We start from the raw sequence: 22,009 nt of genomic DNA on the forward strand, positions 1-22,009 counted from the left end.
GCCTGAATATGTCAAAGAACTGATCAAAGAATCGGTAAACAAGACTCAGAATCTGACCAAGTACTCAGAGCCAACTCTTGGCATTGGACAGATATCGACAAGGACACAATGCAGTAATCAGAAAGTATTGAGGTTTGATACCAAGTCCCACTCAAAGGTAGAGACTGTCCTCCTAACAAAACATCAGGCTTTGCCACAAGAGACAACAGTTCGTTTCCTGTTTCTTACTGACAGTCAATGTTGAACAAAAGTCCTGTGACCGTAACCAAGTAACTATTTAAGCCCACACCATCAACTTTCCCCAACCATGTAGTTTTTGAGTCTAAACCTAATCAAACCTTAAACCTTGTAAACCATGCAAGATACAGTCATGAAACTTAGCTGAAATCAAAATAAAGGTCAAATTCAAAGATGGGTGTGGTCTGACACATGAATACTGATTACTCAGGTAACAACATAGTAATGACCACTGAGTACTCACATAATAGAAATAACTACTAAGTTTTCATGGGTCAAAAAGTCAACATGTTGATGGCATTGCAGCTGGTGTGATCCCAAGGCAAAATGGTCTGTAGTTGTAAAAATATGGATTATAGCTACCTTAAATTGGACTTGTTACTTCAAACCAGTTATTAAACTTTAAACAGAAGGTGCACAGAGTCTGGCTGCCTATCACCGGAGCCAGAGCAGCATGAAGTCAGACACTGTGGCCTTTCAGGATCTCACAGCTAAGAAGATGAGCAGATTTGTAACGCTCTGCGCCCTCACAAGGTTACAGTGCCTCACTCCAAGTCAGCATCCAATGCCTCCGCTGGGGCATGACAGGAAACACGCCGCCTTCGTCTGACAGGGCAGACTCTGGAGATTGTCTCAAAACCTGCATGCACTCAGGACGTGAGTGCGTATTGAGCACAGACAGGTCAAAGGTTACATGACAAGCAGCCTTGCCATCATCAAGTTTGTCTAGCAGGTCAGAGAGAAATGGCTGCATCTCTGCTGCCATGACTTCACTTTGGGGTCTTTATTAAAATGAATATCCCTTCCAACCTGCTGGCACAGTGTCACATCCTCTGTAAAGGGAAGATCTCCTGTAGTTTTCCTTAATTAGGGTCAGACCAAAGTATTGGTTTGCCTGTATATCAGGCTGATATATGATGAAGGTCCCACCCTAACTACAGCTTGTGAATATGTTATTATTTCATTATTTAAACTTTAATGTCTGACTAGAGAAACCGTTGTGAGAGTGGTGTGAAACCCGCTTCACCTTGCCTGCAGGAGCTCAACACCCAAACACATTTAAAAGGAGAGTTTTAGTCTAAATGATCTATATCTAAGTTTCTTTTCTGCTTTGTGACCCTTTATAATGAAAGTGTCTACCAGCAGGTGCCATTTCAACAAAAAAGTGTCTTTTCTTAGTCAGATTGATTGAATAGAAGACATTGAAAAGTTAAGCCAGCATTTTACAAGAAAAAAAGCAGTTAGAGAAAAGATGGAACAGAATTTTGATTTTCTTCTCTTCTATTCCTTTAATAATCTTGTGACCCTTCAGATTTATCTTGCAACCCCTTGAGGGGGCATCCCAAAACAGAAACCTGCTTCAGTAGAGAAATGTTGGAGCAATAAACATGAATTTCTGTGACAGAATTAGGATTTTTCATCTTCTGTCCTTAATGCAGAAGAAATAAAGTAAAAGTAATAATCTGGCGACACCTCAGATTTATCTTGCAGCCCCTTGAGTGCCATGCCAAAACAGAAAACCATGTGTTTCTGGAAATTTAGGAGTGTAAATGCAGTCAGCTTGGCTCAGCTCCTGTCAGTATGGTAGCAGTACGGCCTTTAAAACACCAATTCCTGTCTTATTCTGACGTGCATTTCATGTGTGGAAACAAAAGCATTAAGGAACACCCTTAAATTCTAGTGGCATGGCAGATGAAAGTGCAGAAGGGCTTGAAATTCAGCAATAAAATGTGAGTTGTGGTCTGCCAGAAAGACAGCTCCACAAACCACAGATGACCCCATGCTGGGAAATTTTGTTGAGCACCAGAGCAGCATAGAGACAGTCCGACTTTCATCTTACCTTCCAAGCAGCATGTCCTCCACAGGCCCGAGTGTGTCATCACCTCCTCGTTCTTCTTGCTGGTCTCGTTCTCGCTCATGGACTTGGTCTTGCAGACGCCGCGCGAGTACAGCCAGTAGTCCGTGCCGACCGCGATGGTCATGAGGCTGAAGGCCGCGAAGGCTCCCACCGTGGTCAGCAGCATCTGGACTCCGCGGTCGAACAGACCCATGTTTCCGCATTCCATGAAAGGGGGACCCCCTTTCCTCTTGATGTACAGGAAGTAAATATTTGAAAATTTTCGGGACCAAACCAAACCGAAAAAACGGGATATACTCGAGCGGAAGGAGAGGGAAGAAGGAGGCGGAGGATGCGGTAGGAACCTTATGGTTGCGTTTGGGTGAGGACAACAACAAGAGAAAAACTGAGGATGGTAAGGAGGGTTTTTTGGTGGGGGGAGAGAGGAAGAGGCAGTGATGTCTCTCCTCTCTGTTTGTTCTTCTTTTACACCCAAAAGAGATGAAAAATCAGGTTATGCAGAGGACGGCAGCACCTCAGCAGGCCTGCAGCTGCAGATGTAGCCACAGTACAGCCACTCGCAGCAAATAAAAGCTACAAATGTGAATAATAACACTGAGCTATAAAGGATTAATTATGTCCTAAAGCCTATGGTGGCAGAGCTGAGCCTAAAAATGGAAGTCAGATAAACCAAACTGAGGTTTATTCTCCACAGACCTGCAAAAAAAAAAAAAAACAACCTGTTTTTTGACTTGTAAAGGTTACAGCTAGAGCTGAATTAACATGAGCTCAAATGGAGCAAAGAGATAGTTGGGGGGCAGGGGGCGGTGTTAGATTAATGGCAGGCTTACAGTACAACAGTTCAATATGTCTGTTACAATGAGTTACAGTTACTTTAGTCAGAGGCTATAACATTACTAGTAAGAAATCTGAATTAGCTATAGCTATATCCAAAGCTATCCTAAAGACTATTGTTATTAATATCAATATTCTATAGGGTTTTGTTAGTCAAAAGGGAAAAAAGCAAGGAGATAATAATAATAAACTGGGGAGGGAAACGAAGGACAGCAGGGAAATCTATCATATTAGTGGGAACAGAAGAGAGTAAACAAATGGACGGATTCAAGTCCTGACGAGAGGCAATAAAAGCAATTCTCGGTGTTTTATAACGACCTATTGTGAGGGTAAAGGAAATATTACGCTGGCTTCTCACAAATCAACCCGATGGCATGAGGAAATCAAGGCTCAACGAATAGATTAATTAATTAGCAGGCTTTTAAAAAAGCATACACAGGAACAAGAAACAGATAGAAACCGATAAAAACCTAAAAAAAATGAAATTAACCGCTTAGATTTTCCTTTTTCCTAAAATTTTGATCCCCAGTTTCCATATGTAGCCCTATAGCTCTGGGTAGGTTTCCGCCGAAAATGGGGGTCTGCGGTCAGAGGAGGTTCGGTCGTCGACGATCCGGAGAGAGCGGGGAGCATCCAGCAAGGCAAGCCGACCATCACTCGACATAGAGCCGGCAGGAGGAGGACGAGGAGTCGGTGTGGGCGCCGCCGCAGCCGAGGATTCTTCTTCTTTCGTGGATGGAGGAGGAGGATGCTGCTGCTGTTGCTGCTGCTGCTGCTGCTGCTGCTTGAATATCCAAATTCACCGTGGCAGTATCACACCCAGGACGGTCCCGTTTGTTTAGCCCTTGCGCCATGTAATAGGAAGAAAAATAATTTCTGATGAATGTTGCAATCCTCCTGTTTTCCCCTCCTCCTCCTCCTCCTCTTCTTCTGCTGCTGCTTCTTTCTCTCCTTGCGCTCTCAGCTGCAGGTTCGGCCGCTTTGCAGGAAGGAAAAAAAGATATTACACAATCAGGACTTGCACAGATCCACAGACAGACAGAGCTGGTGTTGTCACGATGTCAGTGTCAGCGGCGGTTTGCATTCAAGACATTCAGGTAAGCCGCTCTCCCCTCTATTTTCGGATAATGTCAGTGTAAAGAAGCTGCTCTTAATTCTGCAGGCAAGTTTTTCTTCTTCTTACCGGCGACGTTTTAAAAGGCCCACAGTGTGTGTGTGTGCGTGTGTGTGTGTGTGTATGTGTGTGTGTGTGCGCTCCGCGCTGCAGCAATGGAGGCTCGTTGCTGGAAAGATATTAAAGATTTTTTAATTCCGTTTCTGTGAGTGGAGGGGGCGGAAGGAGGGGGTGTTTGGATGGTGGACTCTCTCTCTCCCTGTCTCTCTCACTCGCTCTTCATAGATGGAGGATTACTGAATTGCATTTGTGCACACAGGCAGAGATTTATGCATTTATGGCTTATTATTGTCCGATCCAATTGTTGCAGCAGTCTCTCAGGCATGTCACCGCCACTCTTCCCTGAAGTAATCTCACTAAATGTCCGACCTGCGGCTTCACCTCTCGTGCTCTTGTCATCATAACTGCGAATTTTTTAGGCTGCATCTTACAGCTTTAAAGGCAGATCTGGTGCCATGCTCCGATTAGATGCATGAATGACACTTAGCAACGGGGATGAGGGCTGCACAGACTCTAGTTCAAACACTAGACTGATTTTGGTCATGTTGTGGGTTTGAGTTTAGAACTGTGTTGAATTCATCATGTTAAAAAAAACAAATAAAAAAACACATAAAACCAAAAAACAGTCTCCCTTGTAATTAGTGTGTGTGCGTGTGTGCGCGTGTGTGTGTGTGTGTGTGTGTGTGTGTGTGTGTGTGTGTGTGTGTGTGTGTGTGTGTGTGTGTGTGTGTGTGTGTGGTGCTGAAAGGACAGCTCCCTCCAGTTCGGCTCTACCTGTGTGGAGTTTGTCGCCCCCTGCTGTCCAAACGTCTTTATCACAATTAATACAGTTTCAGAACCCAAAGACCTTTTACCTTTTTGCCCTTTCTTTTAATTACCTTTTCAACAGTGTTGGAAGAAGTAGTCAGATCTTTTACTTGAAGGACAGGTTCATAATTTTTCAAGTCTAAAACAATGGTCACGTGCCCATATGAGGTTTTTCCTGCTGTGATCAGTCCACCCGTTCATACGGGACATTAAGAGATCCCATCCTAACATGCTTTCAATGTAAGTGAAGGGGGGCAAAATCCACAGTCCACATGAATTGCCAAATTACTTTCCAAAGTTTATCTGCGGCTTCAGCAGTAAAGCCTTTACCTTCCCAAAGTTAATAGTTTTTTTCTTTAGTAGAAAATTCCCTCTTTTTGTTTCTATCCCTCCATGCAGCCAAGCACGTACAGTAGGCCTATATACTGTCTGGGGAATCGCAAGGAAGGAAATTTTGTACTAAAAAGACAGAAATCTTTGACAGATATCCACTTAACCCGTTACCAGACACACATTTTAGAGCACCAGCCAAAACATAATGTACCCAAGATAAATAGGTTCGTGTCTCCAGCCCTTTTTATCATAACCCTGCTCTCCTTTGAAAGGTAACTCTACAGAATTTTACAACCGAAAAGTCATAATCAGTATAAGAACTGAACCAAAGTAACAGATGCACAAATGTGGTAGAAGTTTTTGTTCCCCCTCACACTTGGAAAACACTTTGGAGCCACAAGTCTGAACCAGTTCTCTGTCAGCAGCTGTTGCAGTGATATAAGGAGAACCTGCAGAGTTATAGCTTTCAAATGATACAATTTGTCCTGGTTGTGTGAAGACCCAAGTGTGTATTTCAAAGGGTTAATTTGATCAATTTTGCCTCACATTCACTTCAGATAAACTAACAGGAGGAATGATCACAGCAAGAAAAACATGTTTCAGTGGTCACCTGACTATTGTTTTGAGTACTAATACCACACTGTGTAAATACTCTGTTACAAGTAAAAGTCCTGAATTGAACAGTAAGAAAAAGTGTCATGTACTTACTTAAATAAAGGCTACTTGTATTAAAGTATTAAAATAAGTACTGAATGCAGAAAAATGGCCCCTGTGAGTTTTATACTATTATACATTATATCAATAGATTATCAGTACTCACATTAAGGAATAAGCAGCATTTCAGTATTGTCTTTGGTTATTTTTAACTATTTCATATAGGACAACAACTAATAATTTTCCTTATGGCTTAATCTTATAATTTTGTTGATCAATCGATTCGATTGAATGATTGGCTGGTAAAATTTCAGAAACCTTCACAATACTTGTTTTGGCTAAACAATAGTTGAGTAAATCCAAGAAATGTTTGGCATTTTTACATGAAACATGAAAATTCAACCATTATCCAAATATTATAATAGAGTAATGAATTAATTTTCTGTCAGCCAGCTCATTTCAGCTCTGCTTGTATATATTATTAGGTAGTTACTGTAAATCTTTAACAAAACATTTTATAAGGTTTATTTATTATAATGTTTTATATGCACAATTCTTAGAAATATACATAGAAATAATAAACAAATAGAATAAAAATTAATTTTTTTACTAAAAAAAAGTTTGCATGGACAAACTGACTGATTGGACTTAAAAACGGGCGTAATGTTAAATAACAACCAAGTTATTAAATTGTTTTGATGCTGCTGAAGGTTTATTTGCTTTGGTTATTTTTGTAAACATGACAGTACTGAACTGCATTATATAATACCTGAAAATCTCATTTCATTGTAAACTGCTGAAATGGCTTTTAGTAACACCTTTATGAACTGGATCACCAACTGGGCAATTACCCAGGTTCAAACAGCCCTACTCATTTTTGTCTCAATTGCTTTTTGTAATTTGATTACCCCAAAGTTGTGCTACTAAAGTACAATATCAACTAGGTCCTGCATTAACACATATTCGTGTGGCCTCGTCTTGTAGAGGCCCTCTTTGTCAAAGTCTAGTAATAACACCTTTATCATTCTAGTTTATAGCACACTCACATGGTGGAAGTAGTTTTAACTAGTTTATAGTTTAGTTTAGTCCAGTGGTTCCCAAACTTGGTGTTGGGCCCCTCCAGATGGTCACAAGATAAATCTGAAGGTTGTAACATGACTAATGGGAAAATAAATAAAAAATCGTTTTTTGGACATTCTTTATATTTGTTTTTTAGAAAATAGATGCACATTTTCACCTCAAACTGTTAAAACGTTCAGAGGGGAAATCTCTGCCAACAACTCTACTAACTAACTAACTAATATCTGAAACTTGACGAGGGGCTCTGACCACTTGATTGTAAGGTGTAACAGCCCAAAATGTTTTGGATGTTCCAGTTAATATTGAGCAATTTCCTTTAGCTTATCATTTACATTGCAGTAAACTTCACACAAAGTGCAGTAAACCAGCATCACTTCTCCAGGTTTACGTTCACTTGGCAGGTAAGTTGTTCTAAACAACTTAGACTTGCCACAGTTCTTCTGTGGATTTAGACTGTCTCAGTGACTTCTATTTCTACATGACATCCCAGACTGACTCTATGACGTTAAGATCAGTGCTCTGTGGGGGCCACACAATCTGCAGAATGAACCTGGGACCAATCAGACACCAGGCCCTCCACTAACACAGATCAGTGCTTCCCTGATGGTGTCTGGTAGATAGGAATATTAACATGTAACAGTACTAAATGTTTTTATGTAAAATCTAGATCTGAAAATGAACTAGCAGCTGTAGTTGTAAAATGAATGTAGTTGAGTAAAAAGGTAAATATTTCCCTGAAATGTACTGAAGCAGAAGTGTAAAGTAACATAAAACAGAAATACCTCAAGTACCTGAAAATTGTACTTAAGTACTGCACTTCAGTAAATGTACTCAGTTACTTTCTACCATTGACAAACTTTAGTAAATCTCTATGGAAAACACTTGTGTATTTCCTGCATGCATCTGACTGGCAGTTTTATAATAACTTCAAACTGAAATGTCCCAAACGGCTAAGGACTTTTTACCAACTGAACTTTAAGTTACTCAGCTATCCGTTTCCTATTATATTGACTCTTGAAAGCAGGTAGAAAGCTTAGTGCCTTCATCAAAGACACTTCACAGGATGACAGCTGCTCCCATATTCAAAAATGCATGTGATGTTTGTCATCTCATCCATGAATGTCTTCTTGTGAAAAAAATAATTTTCTCAAGTATCAAAAGCTCAAACAGCTTCTGAGCAGAGACTAAAACTCATTGTTTTGATGTCAGTTGCCATCATCCACAGTTACGACTGTGTCAGCTCTTTGTGAGCAGGCTACGCTTTGTTTTTTGAGCCGAGACCCCCATTTCAGCTCTGACGATGGGAATGAAGAATGTCGTTCAGATGCTCATGTAACCAGCAGCGTCAGAGAGAGAGAGAGAGAGAGAGAGAGAGAGAGAGACAGAGAGAGAGAGACAGAGGGACAGAGAGAGAGAGAGAGAGAGACAGAGAGAGAGAGACAGAGGGACAGAGACAGAGAGAGACAGAGAGAGAGACAGAGGGACAGAGACAGAGAGAGACAGAGAGAGAGACAGAGGGACAGAGAGAGAGAGAGAGAGACAGAGAGAGAGAGAGACAGAGAGACAGAGAGAGAGAGTGCAGGTTGGATGTCTTCTTGTGAAAAAAAATCATGTTTCTCTCAGGCCTCAGGGCCACATGTCAGATACTCAGACATGTTTGGACAGGTTGATTTCTGCTGCTCTGAGTTCAGCATTTATCATCTCTGAGCTGCAGAGTAGCAGCATATTGAAGCACGTATTTTGTTGTCTGTTTATGTTCATGGTTTAGGTTTTCTGTGCAATTTTTTTTTTTTTTTGCTGTTGAAAATGTCAAGTATTATCAGCAATGTACTTGCACATTTAAGGTATCAAAAGTCCTCATTATGCAGCAAACTTCCCAGGGGCAAAAGTTTGTTGATGGGGCCCAATTGACCCCACTGTACATGGCAACTTCATTATTTCCACAGACACCCAGAAACCAACCAGTGCTTGGAGATTTAATAATTAATTAAACAATTGACAGAAAAAATAATTGGCAACAACTTTGATAACTGATTAATTGTTTAAATCCACTTTTCAAGCAAAACTGCCAATAATTCACTGGTAACAGCTTCTCAAATATGAATATTTACTGTTTTTTTGTTTTTTTCTGCGAGAGTAAACTCAGCATTTTGTGTTCTTGACTGTTGGTGGCTGAATATGTAACTTGGGCTCAGGGAATGACGATGAGCCTTTTTCATCATTTTCTGACATTTTATAACCTGAACAATATATTGAATATTAAAGAAAAAAAACTGTCAAACCTATTGATAATTAAAGTATCTGATGGTGGCAGCCTTATAGTTCTCCTGTGACGGAATAATACAACATGCTTGAGGTTTTCTTTCTGTGATTTACTCGACAGACAAAAAATGTTTTATCATTTTAATAAAACACAAAGTTACAACAGTGTGATGTTTATGATTATGTATTACTGATGTGCTACTTCTGATATACATAAGTAAGCAGAAAGTAAGTAATGTTTCAGTTGGTTGATATGGAGCAAATACTAATGACATATTATACTGTTTGGTAGTTTAATTAGTGGTAATGCATCATATTTATAAAAGGTATCATAATTTGTGTGTAAACTCTTAAGGCCCTGCACAGCACTTTCACTAATTATGTCTAATTAGTGCTGTGCTCACCCTCATGTTGATTTTGTTGTACTTGCTGGCTTACAGTGTTCTGACATCACTCCGCCCATCTAGACTACAGGTCTGTTCAGACAGGGTAGCTGAAAACACTTGTTTGGGTGCGCAGAGCCTTAAATTTGCAAAGTAACTATATCTGTCAAATAAATGTAGTGGAGTTAGTGGAGTAAAAATTACAGTATTTCTTTTTTAAATATAGTTCAATACAAGTATGACTATTGTGCTACAGTGCTTGAGGGTCACGTTTTTTCTTTTTGCTGAAGAATAAGTAGCCTGACATTTTTGGAAGAGCAGCAGAGGGTCTTTTAAAGTTATAACAATTGTCGATCCATTTACATACAAACTAGTAGGCCTACACCATTTTTAACCATAGACTATTGAATGTTGCCTCCGTGACGTCACCCATAGGTTTCCGATGAGCTGTTTCCGGGCTGCTCCGGCTAAACCAACAATGAGCAAAAAGTTATGGCGTATGTGGAACTGAGACCTCGGTGCATGCCGGTTGTAAGCATATGTTCCCGTTAGCATCGTTAGCACAGCTACGCGTCTTGCCCGAAGGCTAAGTCATCTTCTGGCTAATTAGCTAGTTAACCACCAAGCTAACAAGCCAGGTATGGTGAGCGCAGACACAGATACCTGCTAATTAGTGCCAACATATAAATAAAATAATACTAGAAGTTCACCCACCTCAAAAAGCAGGAGCATAGCCTTCCCCCTGTTCAGTCAACCACACAGCAAGTCATATTTGCATGAAAAATCCTCCAAAAGACATCAACAGCACGAACACGGCCGAGAGGTCTCGTGCGGGAACTCCTTTTGCTGTCAGCTGGAGGATTGTGACGGCATCCACCTGTCACGCAAGCGGCCACGCCCTCAATTAAACATAACTTTAAGCTTGGATCAAATTTAAATGAGCAAGTTATGTAAAAATTCATCCAGCATACAGTTGTCATGAAGGAGGAAATTAGCTTTAGAGACCAAAATAGTTTTTTGTACCAGGCTGTAAACATGTTTACACCTGCTGTAAAGGTGAGTATTTTGACATGAGAGTCTATGGGGATCGACTCGCTTTTAGTGCATGCCTCAAGTGGCCATTCGAGGAACTGCAGTTTTTTGTTGACTTGATGATGATTTGTGTCCACCTGATGATTATATCCAATATTCACCCTGCTTTAGAGCTGTTTTTAGTTTCTACCAACTCCTGACGAAAATATCTGGCTCTTTTGCAGCTAAAACAATAGGCCTACATTTTACACTTATGCATTTGTTTTTATCTAAAATCTTAATCTGAAAAAGGAGCTAGTATAACTAAAACTGTATAGAAATATCGATATACTCATGTAAAATACCTCAAAATTGTATTTAAGTACAGTATTTGAATGAATTTTTCCACTGACAACTACATTATGCAGTGTTCATCCTACAGGAAAATACTGTAAATTCTCACTGAAGCAGTCTCTTTCACAGATCCAACACTTTTCCCTGAAGAGAGACCTTGAGCTCTGACTAAAGACCTCTCTGATTCTCCCTCTCTGCCAGGATTTGGGACACCCTTCGCTTTCATTAAACAATTATCCCTGACAGGCGAGGAGGGTGCGCAAATCAGGTCCCAGGCCTGCACCCGCAATGGTCCCACGTGGACTCTTTATGCCAATCTGACATTAACTCAGCAAGCTGCAAATCCAGCCCTAATCAGGGCCTTGTTAGAACACCCCTCGAGCATTGGCTCAGGGAGAGCGCTTCTTGTAATTTGTGCTCTGGAGAAGAAAAAACAGAGGCTCTCTTAAAGATGGTCGCACTTTGAACGTTTGTTTCTATCCTCAGTAATTGAACCTGATTAGTTGGAATCTCTGGGTGAAGATGCACCCACGGGCCCTGTGGTCTCCAGGGTTAAAAACATTTCCTCCCTCCAGGAACGCAGATTAGATTGCTCAGTGAGTAGTTGGAAGGGGTTAGATCTGATGGTTTTTTTTAAATACACAGGAGAGATGTTTTTGGTTTTTACGATGGCAGCTAACAGGATTTTGTGCTCCTTATTAACTTTGAGTTGGACCATTTCCATAAAAACATTTGTCACTGTCAGGTTTTTACAATAGCTAACACACATTTGTCGATACTGAGTTAAGTTTTTCAAAATTCCTCACACAGTCAGCACAGCAGCAGTCAATGTGGACTAAACAGAGCTTTCACACAAAATGCATTCATTGACCATGCCTTTCAAAATTCATGAATCTCTCAACCACTGACAAACATGGTGTTTCTGTTGTCTCTGTTGTCTCTGTCGTGATGTCTCCACTGGACGCAGTGAATGCTGGAGGTTTGTACAGGTCTGCAGAGGATTGTCAGGATGGATCAGGCTGCAAAAAAGATTATTTCCCAGGTGAACTGAAGAGAAGACATAAGGTGTGAGGTGGGTGAGAACTTCTGGCCAAATGCAGAAGACAGGGTTGAAGTGTGCATAGTGAACATGAATAGTTTTGAATTACGTCACTGGAATGACTTTAGTTTCATTTTTTACATTTGAAATTACCCTTTGAAAAAAACTAAAAGCAACTGAAGCATATTGCAGAATTCATTTTTGTGACATTTACTGTAAGGTAGTACAATCCATGCAATAAAGAAGTACCCTTGTTTTTGCTGTAATGGAACCTTTGTTTATGTCAAATAAATACAATAGTAGTGATTCCAACTGTGATGGTACCTGCCAGTGTTGTTCTAGGTAAGTGAGCTGAGACGAGTATGAAGTGTTTTGGTTGCATTAATGTAATATGGACGTGAGATTAACTGAGAAGTGTTGGTAAAGAGAACAGTCTGAACAGTTCTGAAAAAGAGGACAATTGTAAAAACTGTAATCTGAATCTACAGCACAAAGTACCTGAAGCTGTAGAACAATTTAGTAAACAGTAAAAAGGACAATAATTGCCAAAATGCAGTGGAGTAAAAGTATATCGTAGCAGAAAATACTCAAGTTGTACTTGAGTTAATGTACTTAGTTACCCTCCAGCACTGCTGCCATGTTGCTGCGTGTTCTGCCGATGTTTTGCTGCTGTCTTGTGTGTGTGAGGACACTGCCATGTCAGCAACGTTTCCACCCTGATCCCCGGGTGTCTGCGCTGAGCCGAGTGCAGCTGAGTGAGCGCTTTGACGTGAATGTCCCTGTAGCCTACTGCCAACCCCCTCACACACACACACACACACACACACACACACACACACACACAAACATATATACCCACCTTGCCAATAGTGGACTGTGAGATGGGAACACTTGTTCTATTTATTTTGAAAAAACAAACAAGAAATATATTTTTTATTTAAGGTCTTTTAATAAGTACAAAACTGTTTTTGTGATTTAGGCACTGTGCCTCCACAGGGCCGCTGCCTGTGCGGCGTACTCTCACACAGGGATTTCTGCGGTCAGATTGAGGTTCGACATTCTCAACATCCCCAAAAATCTTTATTTTAACAAGCCATTTTATGTCATTGTGAGTCCTTTTTTCAATTTTTGAGTCCCTCCTGTTTTCTTATTTCTTATTTCTCGTTTTATTTTACCCACAGCATCAGCAGCACATATCACAATGTTTTTACAATCACTTTTTTCTTGATGTAACAGCGCAATGATCTGCCTCACAATGTCTTGTTTTCAGATACTAGTACTCACTGCTAGGTGTGGTGCGATATACTGCTGTTGATGATAACCGTGATATTAACTAAATAAACTGATATTGTGTTAATAATGCACATGATAATATTGTGATGGCAAATGTTAAGACTTGTGGATCTCTTGTTTATCAGTTCATCTGGCTGCCTTTTCACTATCCATTAAATGCAATTGTTCTTTTTGTTCACTTACAGCTGTGGTTACAGACTCGCTCCACATCCTTACTTTCGTATTTGAGCGTATTTGATTCGTCAAAAAAAGACAAAACACACAGTAAACAAGTTAAAAATGCATTTGACTGATGAGCTTTTTTTTTTTTTTTTTAAGTTTTCTACAGATATCACAATAATATTGTTATCATAAATTCTTTTGTGTAATCATATACTGGAAATCTGATATTGTAACTTCTAAACAAAAATCTTGTCAAGAATGAAAACAGACTGACAATGTAACTATTGGCTCAACAGCATGTTGTGTTGAGATGTTTCTGCGGCTGTTTCTGTGGTCATGGAAGAAAATCAAGCAGCAGGGACACAAGAATAATTCATTAATATTTGAAATGTTACAAAAAGTTAAGATCAGAGAAGTATTTTGACTTTTTCTAGAGGGAGCTTTGGAGCAAGACTATATGCTGCTAACCAGTAGAAATAACAGTATACGGCCACTGAATTTTTCTTTCCTTTCTGGTGAATTATACTGTGTTTACTTCTTGTTTTAATTCAAGGATAAACTTAAATGATTGTAAGATACAAAAAGTTTGTGTAAGATTATGAGACAACAGGCCCTGGTGCACTGGTGTAAAAGACCCCTCAACCCTCCTACACAAGAGCAAGTCTGCAGCCTGAGAGAGACCACAAACCACAACCTCATTGTTTCGTGCTTCTTTGTAAGTATTTGTTGTCTCTTTGTGGTTGTTTTACGTCTCTTGGTGGCCGTTTTGTGTCTCTGTGTAGTCATGTTGAGTCTCTTTGTAGTCGTGCTGTGTTTGAGGTCATTATGTGTCTCTTGTTTTTTTTTTTTGTCTCAAATCATGTTATGTCTGTTCATGGTTATTGTGCACCTACTTGTAGTTTGATGTCTCTCTGTAGTTGTTTTGTGTTCGTAGTTGTTGTGCATCATGAATCATTGCGGCTTCATTGCGTCTCTTGCAATGACATATTTTAGGTGAAGCAGATGCCCCCTGACCTCTTGGGGCTCCTTGGCCTGTTCTTTAATCCATCTAGTTTTACAGACTCAGCAATGTCATTAACACAGCAATATCTATCTTGAGTTAGCTAAGATTAGCTAACATTAGCTACTGGTCAAACCAGACTAAGTAAACCTGTAGCAGTAAAACCCCCAAAAGATGAAAAAAAAACCCCCAAACAAACAAAAAGCATCCTTATAGATTTAACTATATCAACAGATCATGAAGCTGTTTAAATGATCTCGCCCTTGAATGCCTGCAGCATTAATAGGCTATGCATGTTAATGCATCAATACTAATATTATTTAAGATAATTTGTATATAATAATATAACAGGGGATCATTTTGACCAGCCAACATATTTTATACTTGACATTTTGCTGATTGTATTTTATACTTTTACTCAAGTAAAACCTTGAATGTATTAGTCAGAGTATTTCTATCAAGGGGTAATTGTATTTTTGACTACTTCTTCCTCCACTGTTCTTTATGAATTCAACTTTTCATGAGTTAGAGAAAGAATGAGTTATTTCTTCTTTTGCAATTTCTCTTCCGCAGTGTTGCTTTAAGGAATTGTTTTTTTTTGTTGTTTGTTCCAGGCTGCCAGTGAAAGTCACATGGTTATCAGCTGATTTCTGAGTTGAGCCAGCATGTGTTTCATTCCCAGTGTGTGAGGTTTGCCAGTGTAGTGCCAGTGTGCTGTGGTGCTGTGTTGTTATTACAGGTATCTACTGATTCCTTCCTTCTTTCTTTCTTTCTTTCTTTCTTTCTTTCTTTCTTTCTTTCTTTCTTTCCTTCTTTCTTTCTTTCTTTCTTTCTTTCTTTCTTTCTTTCTTTCTTTTAGTCTCTGATAGTCAGTTAGAACTGAGTCAAGACAATAGATACCACACAAATATGCAAAGCATGCAAATCCACACTGTTGTGTCCTGTACCGAAACACTTTGTTGTGTCAGAGTCTGTCCTATTACCTCATTTTGAACCAAACCTATCTGACAGAAGGTGAACTCTGGTGGGAACAGAATAGATTTCGAGAGAAGAACTTCAACCAGCAGTCTGCAGTGCTCTTTTGTCTGAGAACCCTAAATTGATGTACATGCTACACACTTATTTATTCTTTAAAATCACAAATATCCCCCTGATTTCCTCCTCTACAATGACAAGGTACAGGTAAATATCTCTCAGTGAATTCATTTAATAGTATTACTGTGTACAGTAAACACATTTGCTCAAGTCTTATATGTTATTTTCATTTTGTAGTTTTTTTTTTAAATATCTATTTTCTGTGCACTTGCACTTGCACTGTTCTTGTGACTGTGACTGTATGTTCAGGACGAACAAAGAGGGACGTCAGTACGTGAGGGCAGCACCAGGAAGTAGGCGTTGATGGACCGGATAGGAAAAGCTGTGCAGCTCATGGTGCCACCTCCTGAACTTTGGCTTTCCGCCACCAAATTCCGGTTCAGCCTGTTAAAAAAACGGTACTCGGTGACTGATTTGGGCGTCGCTCGACATGCTGATGTGGTGAAGGGAAAACGAAACCGAACAACACCCGTCGAAGTTGTTTACGAAGTAGCGATGTTGTTGTTGTTTCAGCATATTCAGTCCAAAAGCGAGTTGGTGATGGTCAGCACAGTAAATAATAGATTTCCAATTTTGCTCTGTTTTTATTTTATGAAATACACAATACGCGAGGAGATCCCAGTGAGGAACTGAAGACTTCACACCGAGAGGAGGAAATGTCTGTTGCAAGGTAAAGTTGCTTCTGTACAGAAGAGGGTGAAATAAGGTCGAAGAAGAGTGTGTACCGAATAGTGGGCAGACATTTTACCACAATACACAAGAAAGATGTTTTAAGCTAAACAATAAGTTGTTATGAATAAATCTGAGATTTGAGTGTCACAGATCACACTCTCATTCCTCAAGAGCTTGTTTTTTTGTTTTTGTTTTTTGTTTTACTTGTGCCACTTTATACATCTACTTCACTTCATTTCAGAGGGAGTAACATTTTTTACTCCTCTACATTTATGTGGCAGCTGAAGAGACAAGTTACTTTCCAAATACAAATTTTACATTTAAAAGAAACAACCAAAATAAATGATATTCTGTTGAATTTTAATACAAAATCTCTTCAAACTGTGTTAGGTCGTCTGTCATGTTTCAGATTGTGAGTTGTTAACAGTTCCATTAAAGTGATTTTTCTCCTTTAAACTTCTCTGATAGTGTCATGTAAATTAAACTTAGAGAAAAGTCAGAGATATGAATATAAATACGTGATCCGACCTTTGTTTTTTGGCATGACCCCTCAAATTTATTTTGTGACCCATTGGAGGCTCCTGACCCCTAGTTTGGGAAGCACTGGACCACATTGCTTATTACAGTAGTTAAAACTAGCTCCACCTGGACCAGCTACAACAGTTAAATGTTACTTATGCTTTGATGCATTAACATAAAATGCGATCAGATAATCATTTATTGTCACGTGGGCCAATACTTTTACTTTTGAAGCCTACGTGAAGTACATTTCGCTGATAATAATTTGCACTTACGTTGGATTTTGAATTACGTGTAATTGAGTATTTCTAACTTCAAATACTCTGTAGGATATTACACAATGATGGCAAAAATGAAACTTACTGAAACCTTGAACTTGCTGCTTTAATCAGTGCATGACTGTGAAACTATGTGTGGTCTGGCGACATCTGCTGGTCATACTGTGCAAATGTGATGAAAAGCAAAAAAAAACTGTTTCACTCTGTGCAGACCTTTGTCACAGCAGACATTTTGTCTCACAGTAATTAAGTCACAGTTGTTATATAATAACCTTAATGATGGCGCCATGATATTCAAGTGTCCCAGTAAGGCTCTACAGTGTGACACGCTGACATGTTTTTAAATATCTTCTGAGGAAAAGGCGTATGATGTAGAACAGTAGCTCCCGTTCATTATGAGCATTAAAAACAAAGCAGGTGTCTTTTTTTCTTAATTTTATCTGGAAGTTTTAACTGAGGCCTGAGGAGGTTAAATTGACCATTATTTTAAGTAAAAAAATACAGCATAAGAGATATATTTAGTTTTGCTTTGTGTATGTATTTCTTGTAAATCTTATTTGTCATACAACTCTTGAGATTCATCATGTGGGGTTTTAATTATTTTAACATCGTATAATTTGTGTATAAATGAAGCATGTGCAATTATAAGTAATTTAGCTGCAATACACAATTTATGAGGACACACACAAAACAGACCTGGTTTTGGGAATTTAAAGTGACTAATGGATAAAATGAACCCAATCCTTTGTTGGAACAAATTCTCTTTATATACACTCCTATTATTGACGGCAATATTGCTATTGTTCCAGATAATGTTCTGAAGTGGTTAAAGATTGTGAACGTAACACAGATTCCAGGATAATAAAGTCTGCTGATAGAACTTTGAAAGTTTTTTTGGAAATTTAGAAAAACTGTAGTTACATCTGATCAGAGGCTTTAGGACACCAAATCTGATGAGTATATGGAGAGCGTTTAATAGAAAAAATATCATGATCTTAAAAGTGCAAGTCCAAAAATGTCCAGAGCTGTTTGTCCAGGCAGTGGGAAGTCAGTAGTGAAGCTACACTTTTTGTTTTTTGTCTCTTTGTTTCTCTTTGTTGTCATTTTGTTGATGTGTAGTCATTTTGTGTCTTATTGTAGTCGTTTGTTCCTCCTAGTGGTTGTTCTGTCCCCCTGTAAAGCACAAAACAACTACAAAAAGAAGCAAAATAACCACGAAGAGACACAAAACGACTGTAAACCTGAACCTTGATGTTTTGTCTTATAGAAAGGAACTACAGGAGGCTTTGTGCCGCTACATCACAGATACCCTCATCTACATCGACTCAGTGAGAGGATTCTGTGAGAAGATCTCTAAATGGATGCTCAAGAGGGAGACAGAATTAAACATGATGATGGACATCAAAAACAGGGCTGACAACATCGACTTAAATGTCAACCATGTTACCCAGTCACAGGACAAAGGTAAAGCCTTTTTGGAATATATGAAGAGCAAAGTGACCCAGGTGACTGCAGACAGCAGGCGTGCAGAGCTGGAGGAGGAGCTGGCTGCTGTGTTGAAGGACACTCTGGGAGGCCTGGAGAAGCTCGACTGCTTCCTGGATGCAGTGGAGAAGCTGGCGGTCACCTCACTTCATGTGTTCATGGAGAACCGGGTGTTACATCTGCCCGAGGGGATCGCCCTGGAACATGTTCAGGTTGTCATCGCTGCTGCGCGACTAATCTGCCCCCTCCTCCTCGAGTTTAAAAGAGATGCGCAAGTCTTCTTTGTTCCCAGACTTCAGAATGTGGAAGTGGTGTCGTATCAGTTGGACAGATACATACAGACCATCCAGAAAATCTGCACGAAGTTAGAGAAAAGGTAAACAGAAATTTCCTGAACAAATTAATTTTTGCATTAGAAACATCTACTGTAGACAGTAAGTGTAACTGTCTGTCACAGCCTCTTCAGTGACTTTTGCCTGAAGATGACAACGGAAACTCTGGTTGACCTCGATGTGGATTTGCCTGAAGATGACATGCAGAGGATGCTTTATCACATTAATCAGCTTGATGAAATCAGGTAAGTGTTACCCTATGTATGTATCTATATTTTTTTTTTTTGGTCCTAAACATCATGTCAACACAGCTCAATCAACATTATCGCTCTTCAGAAGTCCAATCAGAGACCTGCTTTTATTATCATAATTTATTACAGTCTGTCAAAATATCTCAACAAGTACTGGATGGATTTCCATTAAAAAATGATGCAGACATCAGCACCATCCCAGAGGAAGAATCATACTGACTGGTGATCTCCACACTTTTCCTCTAGCGCCATCATGACCTTAACATTTATGGTTTTGGGTGAAATGTCTCAGTAACTATTAGAATTGGATGCATTGCCTTTTTTTATTTGTAATTTTATTTGCCATTTCTGCTTAAATCTGTTCTATAGTGACTTTACTGCTTCTTGTAGCCTCCTAATCTGTGTTTCAAAAAAAAGGTAGCATGCTAAATTACAAGTTGTGTTATATTATTTATTCTCAATAAATTTCCTCTTTTGTCTTTATCAGGATGAACCAACACTTCCGGACAGTGTACCTGTTTCAGGAGGAATCATTTGGCTTCATCCGTGAGTTCAGCAAGCGACAGCCCAGGATGCTTCAGTTTCTGAACGAGCTGGAGGAGAGTGCTGTTCAGCTTGACAGGATGAATAAGGGGGCAAAGATCTCCAGTGTGGCAGGCAGCTCCGTGGGGGCAGTTGGAGGCGTGCTTTCCATTATTGGTTTGGCGTTAATTCCTGTAACAGCAGGAGTGTCTCTAGCTCTGACCATGACAGGCGTAGGGCTCGGCATCACCAGTGGAGTCAACAGCGTTGTCACCACAGCCACAGAGGTTGGAGTAAACGTTACACAACAAAAGAAAGCCAGTGAAGTCCTGAAGCTCTTCATGGAGGATGTACAGAGTCTCCAGGATTGTCTGGAGGAGGTGACCAATAGAGAAACTACTGAGATTAGTGTGGTTGTGGAAGTAAGTAAGGTGCTTTGTAAAGCTGGTGTTGTTGGAAAAAATATTGATGCATTAGTTGATGTTGCCTCTGCTGCTAAGTTGTTGCAAAGTGAAGAGCTGATTACAGGTGTTGGTAAGGTGGTGGCCCAGGAAGGTAAAGCATTACGTAATGTGCCCAGGGCGGCCGCAGACATCCCAGATATTGGTCAGGCAGCAGTCAAAGGGCCTCTTGCTCTCTCCAAGTCAGCCAGGGCAGGTCTCATTGCAGTCAATGCTCTTTTCCTTGGCATGGACATCTTCTTCATCTGTAAAGACAGCATCAGTCTGGCCAAAGGCAGTGAGACTGAAGTCTCACAGTTCATCAGAGCCAGAGTTGCGCTTTGGAGCTCAGAGATAAACTCATGGCAGAGGATCCATGACTCGCTGTGTCAGGGCGTGCTGGCATCAGAGAAAAACGAAGCTATGCTGGAGACGCCATTTTATCCGGAGCTGGACATGAAGAAACAAAGAGAAGCAGAAAAGGAAGTTGCACTTGATGAAGTGGATGAAAAAGTGAAAGAAAAACAGCTTTGTGTTATACAGTAGTGCTCAGTGAACAGACTCTTGTACCTTTTGCAGGTTTCAAGACTGATCGGATGTCAGATCCATTTAATGTGAATGAACCATATTCATCTCTGTTGATAACTCACTGCATCAAACATCATCAGAATGTATCTGTTAGCTGTTTGCTAATTAGATTCGGTTCTCCTGATTTTAAACCAAGTTAATGAGTACATTTGTGCAGCATGTTTCAAATCATACTTTATCTGATAACAAATGTAAGTCGATGATAAAATTACTGTCAATTCTACAGTTTCAAGTACTGTCTTATAAAAATCTTGTCTATATGATCTGTGTTATTCTTATGTACAATTCAATCTGCACATTTATTACTGAATCAAATAAAAAATTAAAGATGTGATTAATTAAGATTATAAAAATACTTAAGCTGTTAGAAGCACATCTGCAGCAGCACGTTTCATTCATCTTATCTGGCATTAAGTGTCCATAAATGTATGTGTTTGTGTGTGTGTGTGTGCGTGCGTGCGTGTGTGTGCGTGTGTGTGTGTGTGTGTGTATGCATGATAGTATGTTTGTAAGTGCAAGTGAAGTATTCAGTTTTGGCCTATGTGGCTTCTCATATAAACTTCCTCCTTATGACCAGTCTCGATGCCAGTTTGCCTCAGTTGCTGTAGATTTTGGGAGACATGCAACTTTCCAGTATTGTTTAAGGTCAAACTAAAAGTCATCTTTTCTTTTTAAAGAAATCTGTCATCAAATTTGTAAAATACACAGGAACCTCATTGTTTTATGTGTAATAGTCAAATAATCCAACTGAAATTTGAACTGAATTCCTGGATTCTGGATTTGAAATAATTTGGCAACTATATACTCCACTGTAAGGTAAGGACATTTCAATCTGCTGCCAGACAATTGGCTCTGTGCGCTTACATGAAGTAAATCCGATGCTGATGGGACATTTTTTTTACCTGACAATTGAGTTGGAAAAAAATGAACCAATTGGTTGTTGAAACTTTTCACTCACAGCCACAAATGTCAACCTCATGATGGTGCTAGAGGAAAAGTTATGGGATCTGTCAGTAGGATTCATATTAAACTTTATGATTTGATTCTTCTTCTACAAAATACAGTATGTGTTTAACATACATGATACAATAATACAGTTGGAGCATCATCTTGGTTTGACCACATCAGGGAGTGACTTTCCAGTACAACACCCTCTCTTCCTATGAGGACATGACTTCTCGAGCTGTTTAAGTGTTAATGTGGGGACACATCTAGAATCCTCTTAATACAACTAATTAAAGGAATGTGTCCATTTGAAAACTAATAAATTACTTGTCACAGTTTATGTTCTTTTCTCTGCTGGTCTTGTTTCTGTGATCTGTCTCTGAAGTTCATCTGGGAATAAG

At 39.6% G+C, this 22,009-nt stretch overlaps 2 protein-coding genes across 4 annotated transcripts in view; one reads left to right on the plus strand and one right to left on the minus strand.

The window, feature by feature from the left end:
* The window catches only part of cacng2a (calcium channel, voltage-dependent, gamma subunit 2a), a 65,226-nt gene extending 62,916 nt beyond the window's left edge, over nucleotides 1-2,310 (minus strand). The window contains exon 1 of the mRNA XM_056401369.1: nucleotides 2,078-2,310. Coding sequence (XP_056257344.1) covers nucleotides 2,078-2,303 — 226 coding nt within the window. The 5' untranslated portion in view covers nucleotides 2,304-2,310. The remainder of the gene's footprint in view (nucleotides 1-2,077) is intronic.
* Nucleotides 2,311-3,812: 1,502 nt separating this feature from the next.
* On the plus strand, nucleotides 3,813-21,005 carry apol (apolipoprotein L). 3 transcript variants are annotated; one of them, XM_056401366.1, is made up of 5 exons: nucleotides 3,813-4,026; nucleotides 16,192-16,246; nucleotides 18,313-18,906; nucleotides 18,988-19,107; nucleotides 19,601-21,005. In XM_056401366.1, the coding sequence occupies exons 1-5, from the start codon at nucleotides 3,813-3,815 to the stop codon at nucleotides 20,619-20,621; spliced, it is 2,004 nt and encodes a 667-aa protein (XP_056257341.1). In that variant the 3' UTR covers nucleotides 20,622-21,005. The 3 variants fall into 3 exon arrangements, with proteins under 3 accessions (XP_056257341.1, XP_056257343.1, XP_056257342.1); XM_056401368.1 differs by lacking the exon at nucleotides 3,813-4,026 and adding an exon at nucleotides 13,675-16,065; XM_056401367.1 differs by lacking the exon at nucleotides 3,813-4,026 and adding an exon at nucleotides 13,679-15,663 and having other exon boundaries at nucleotides 15,826-16,246.
* Nucleotides 21,006-22,009: the final 1,004 nt, after the last annotated feature.

The sequence above is a fragment of the Seriola aureovittata genome, chromosome 17, assembly GCF_021018895.1.
Source record: "Seriola aureovittata isolate HTS-2021-v1 ecotype China chromosome 17, ASM2101889v1, whole genome shotgun sequence".
NCBI lineage: Eukaryota > Metazoa > Chordata > Actinopteri > Carangiformes > Carangidae > Seriola > Seriola aureovittata.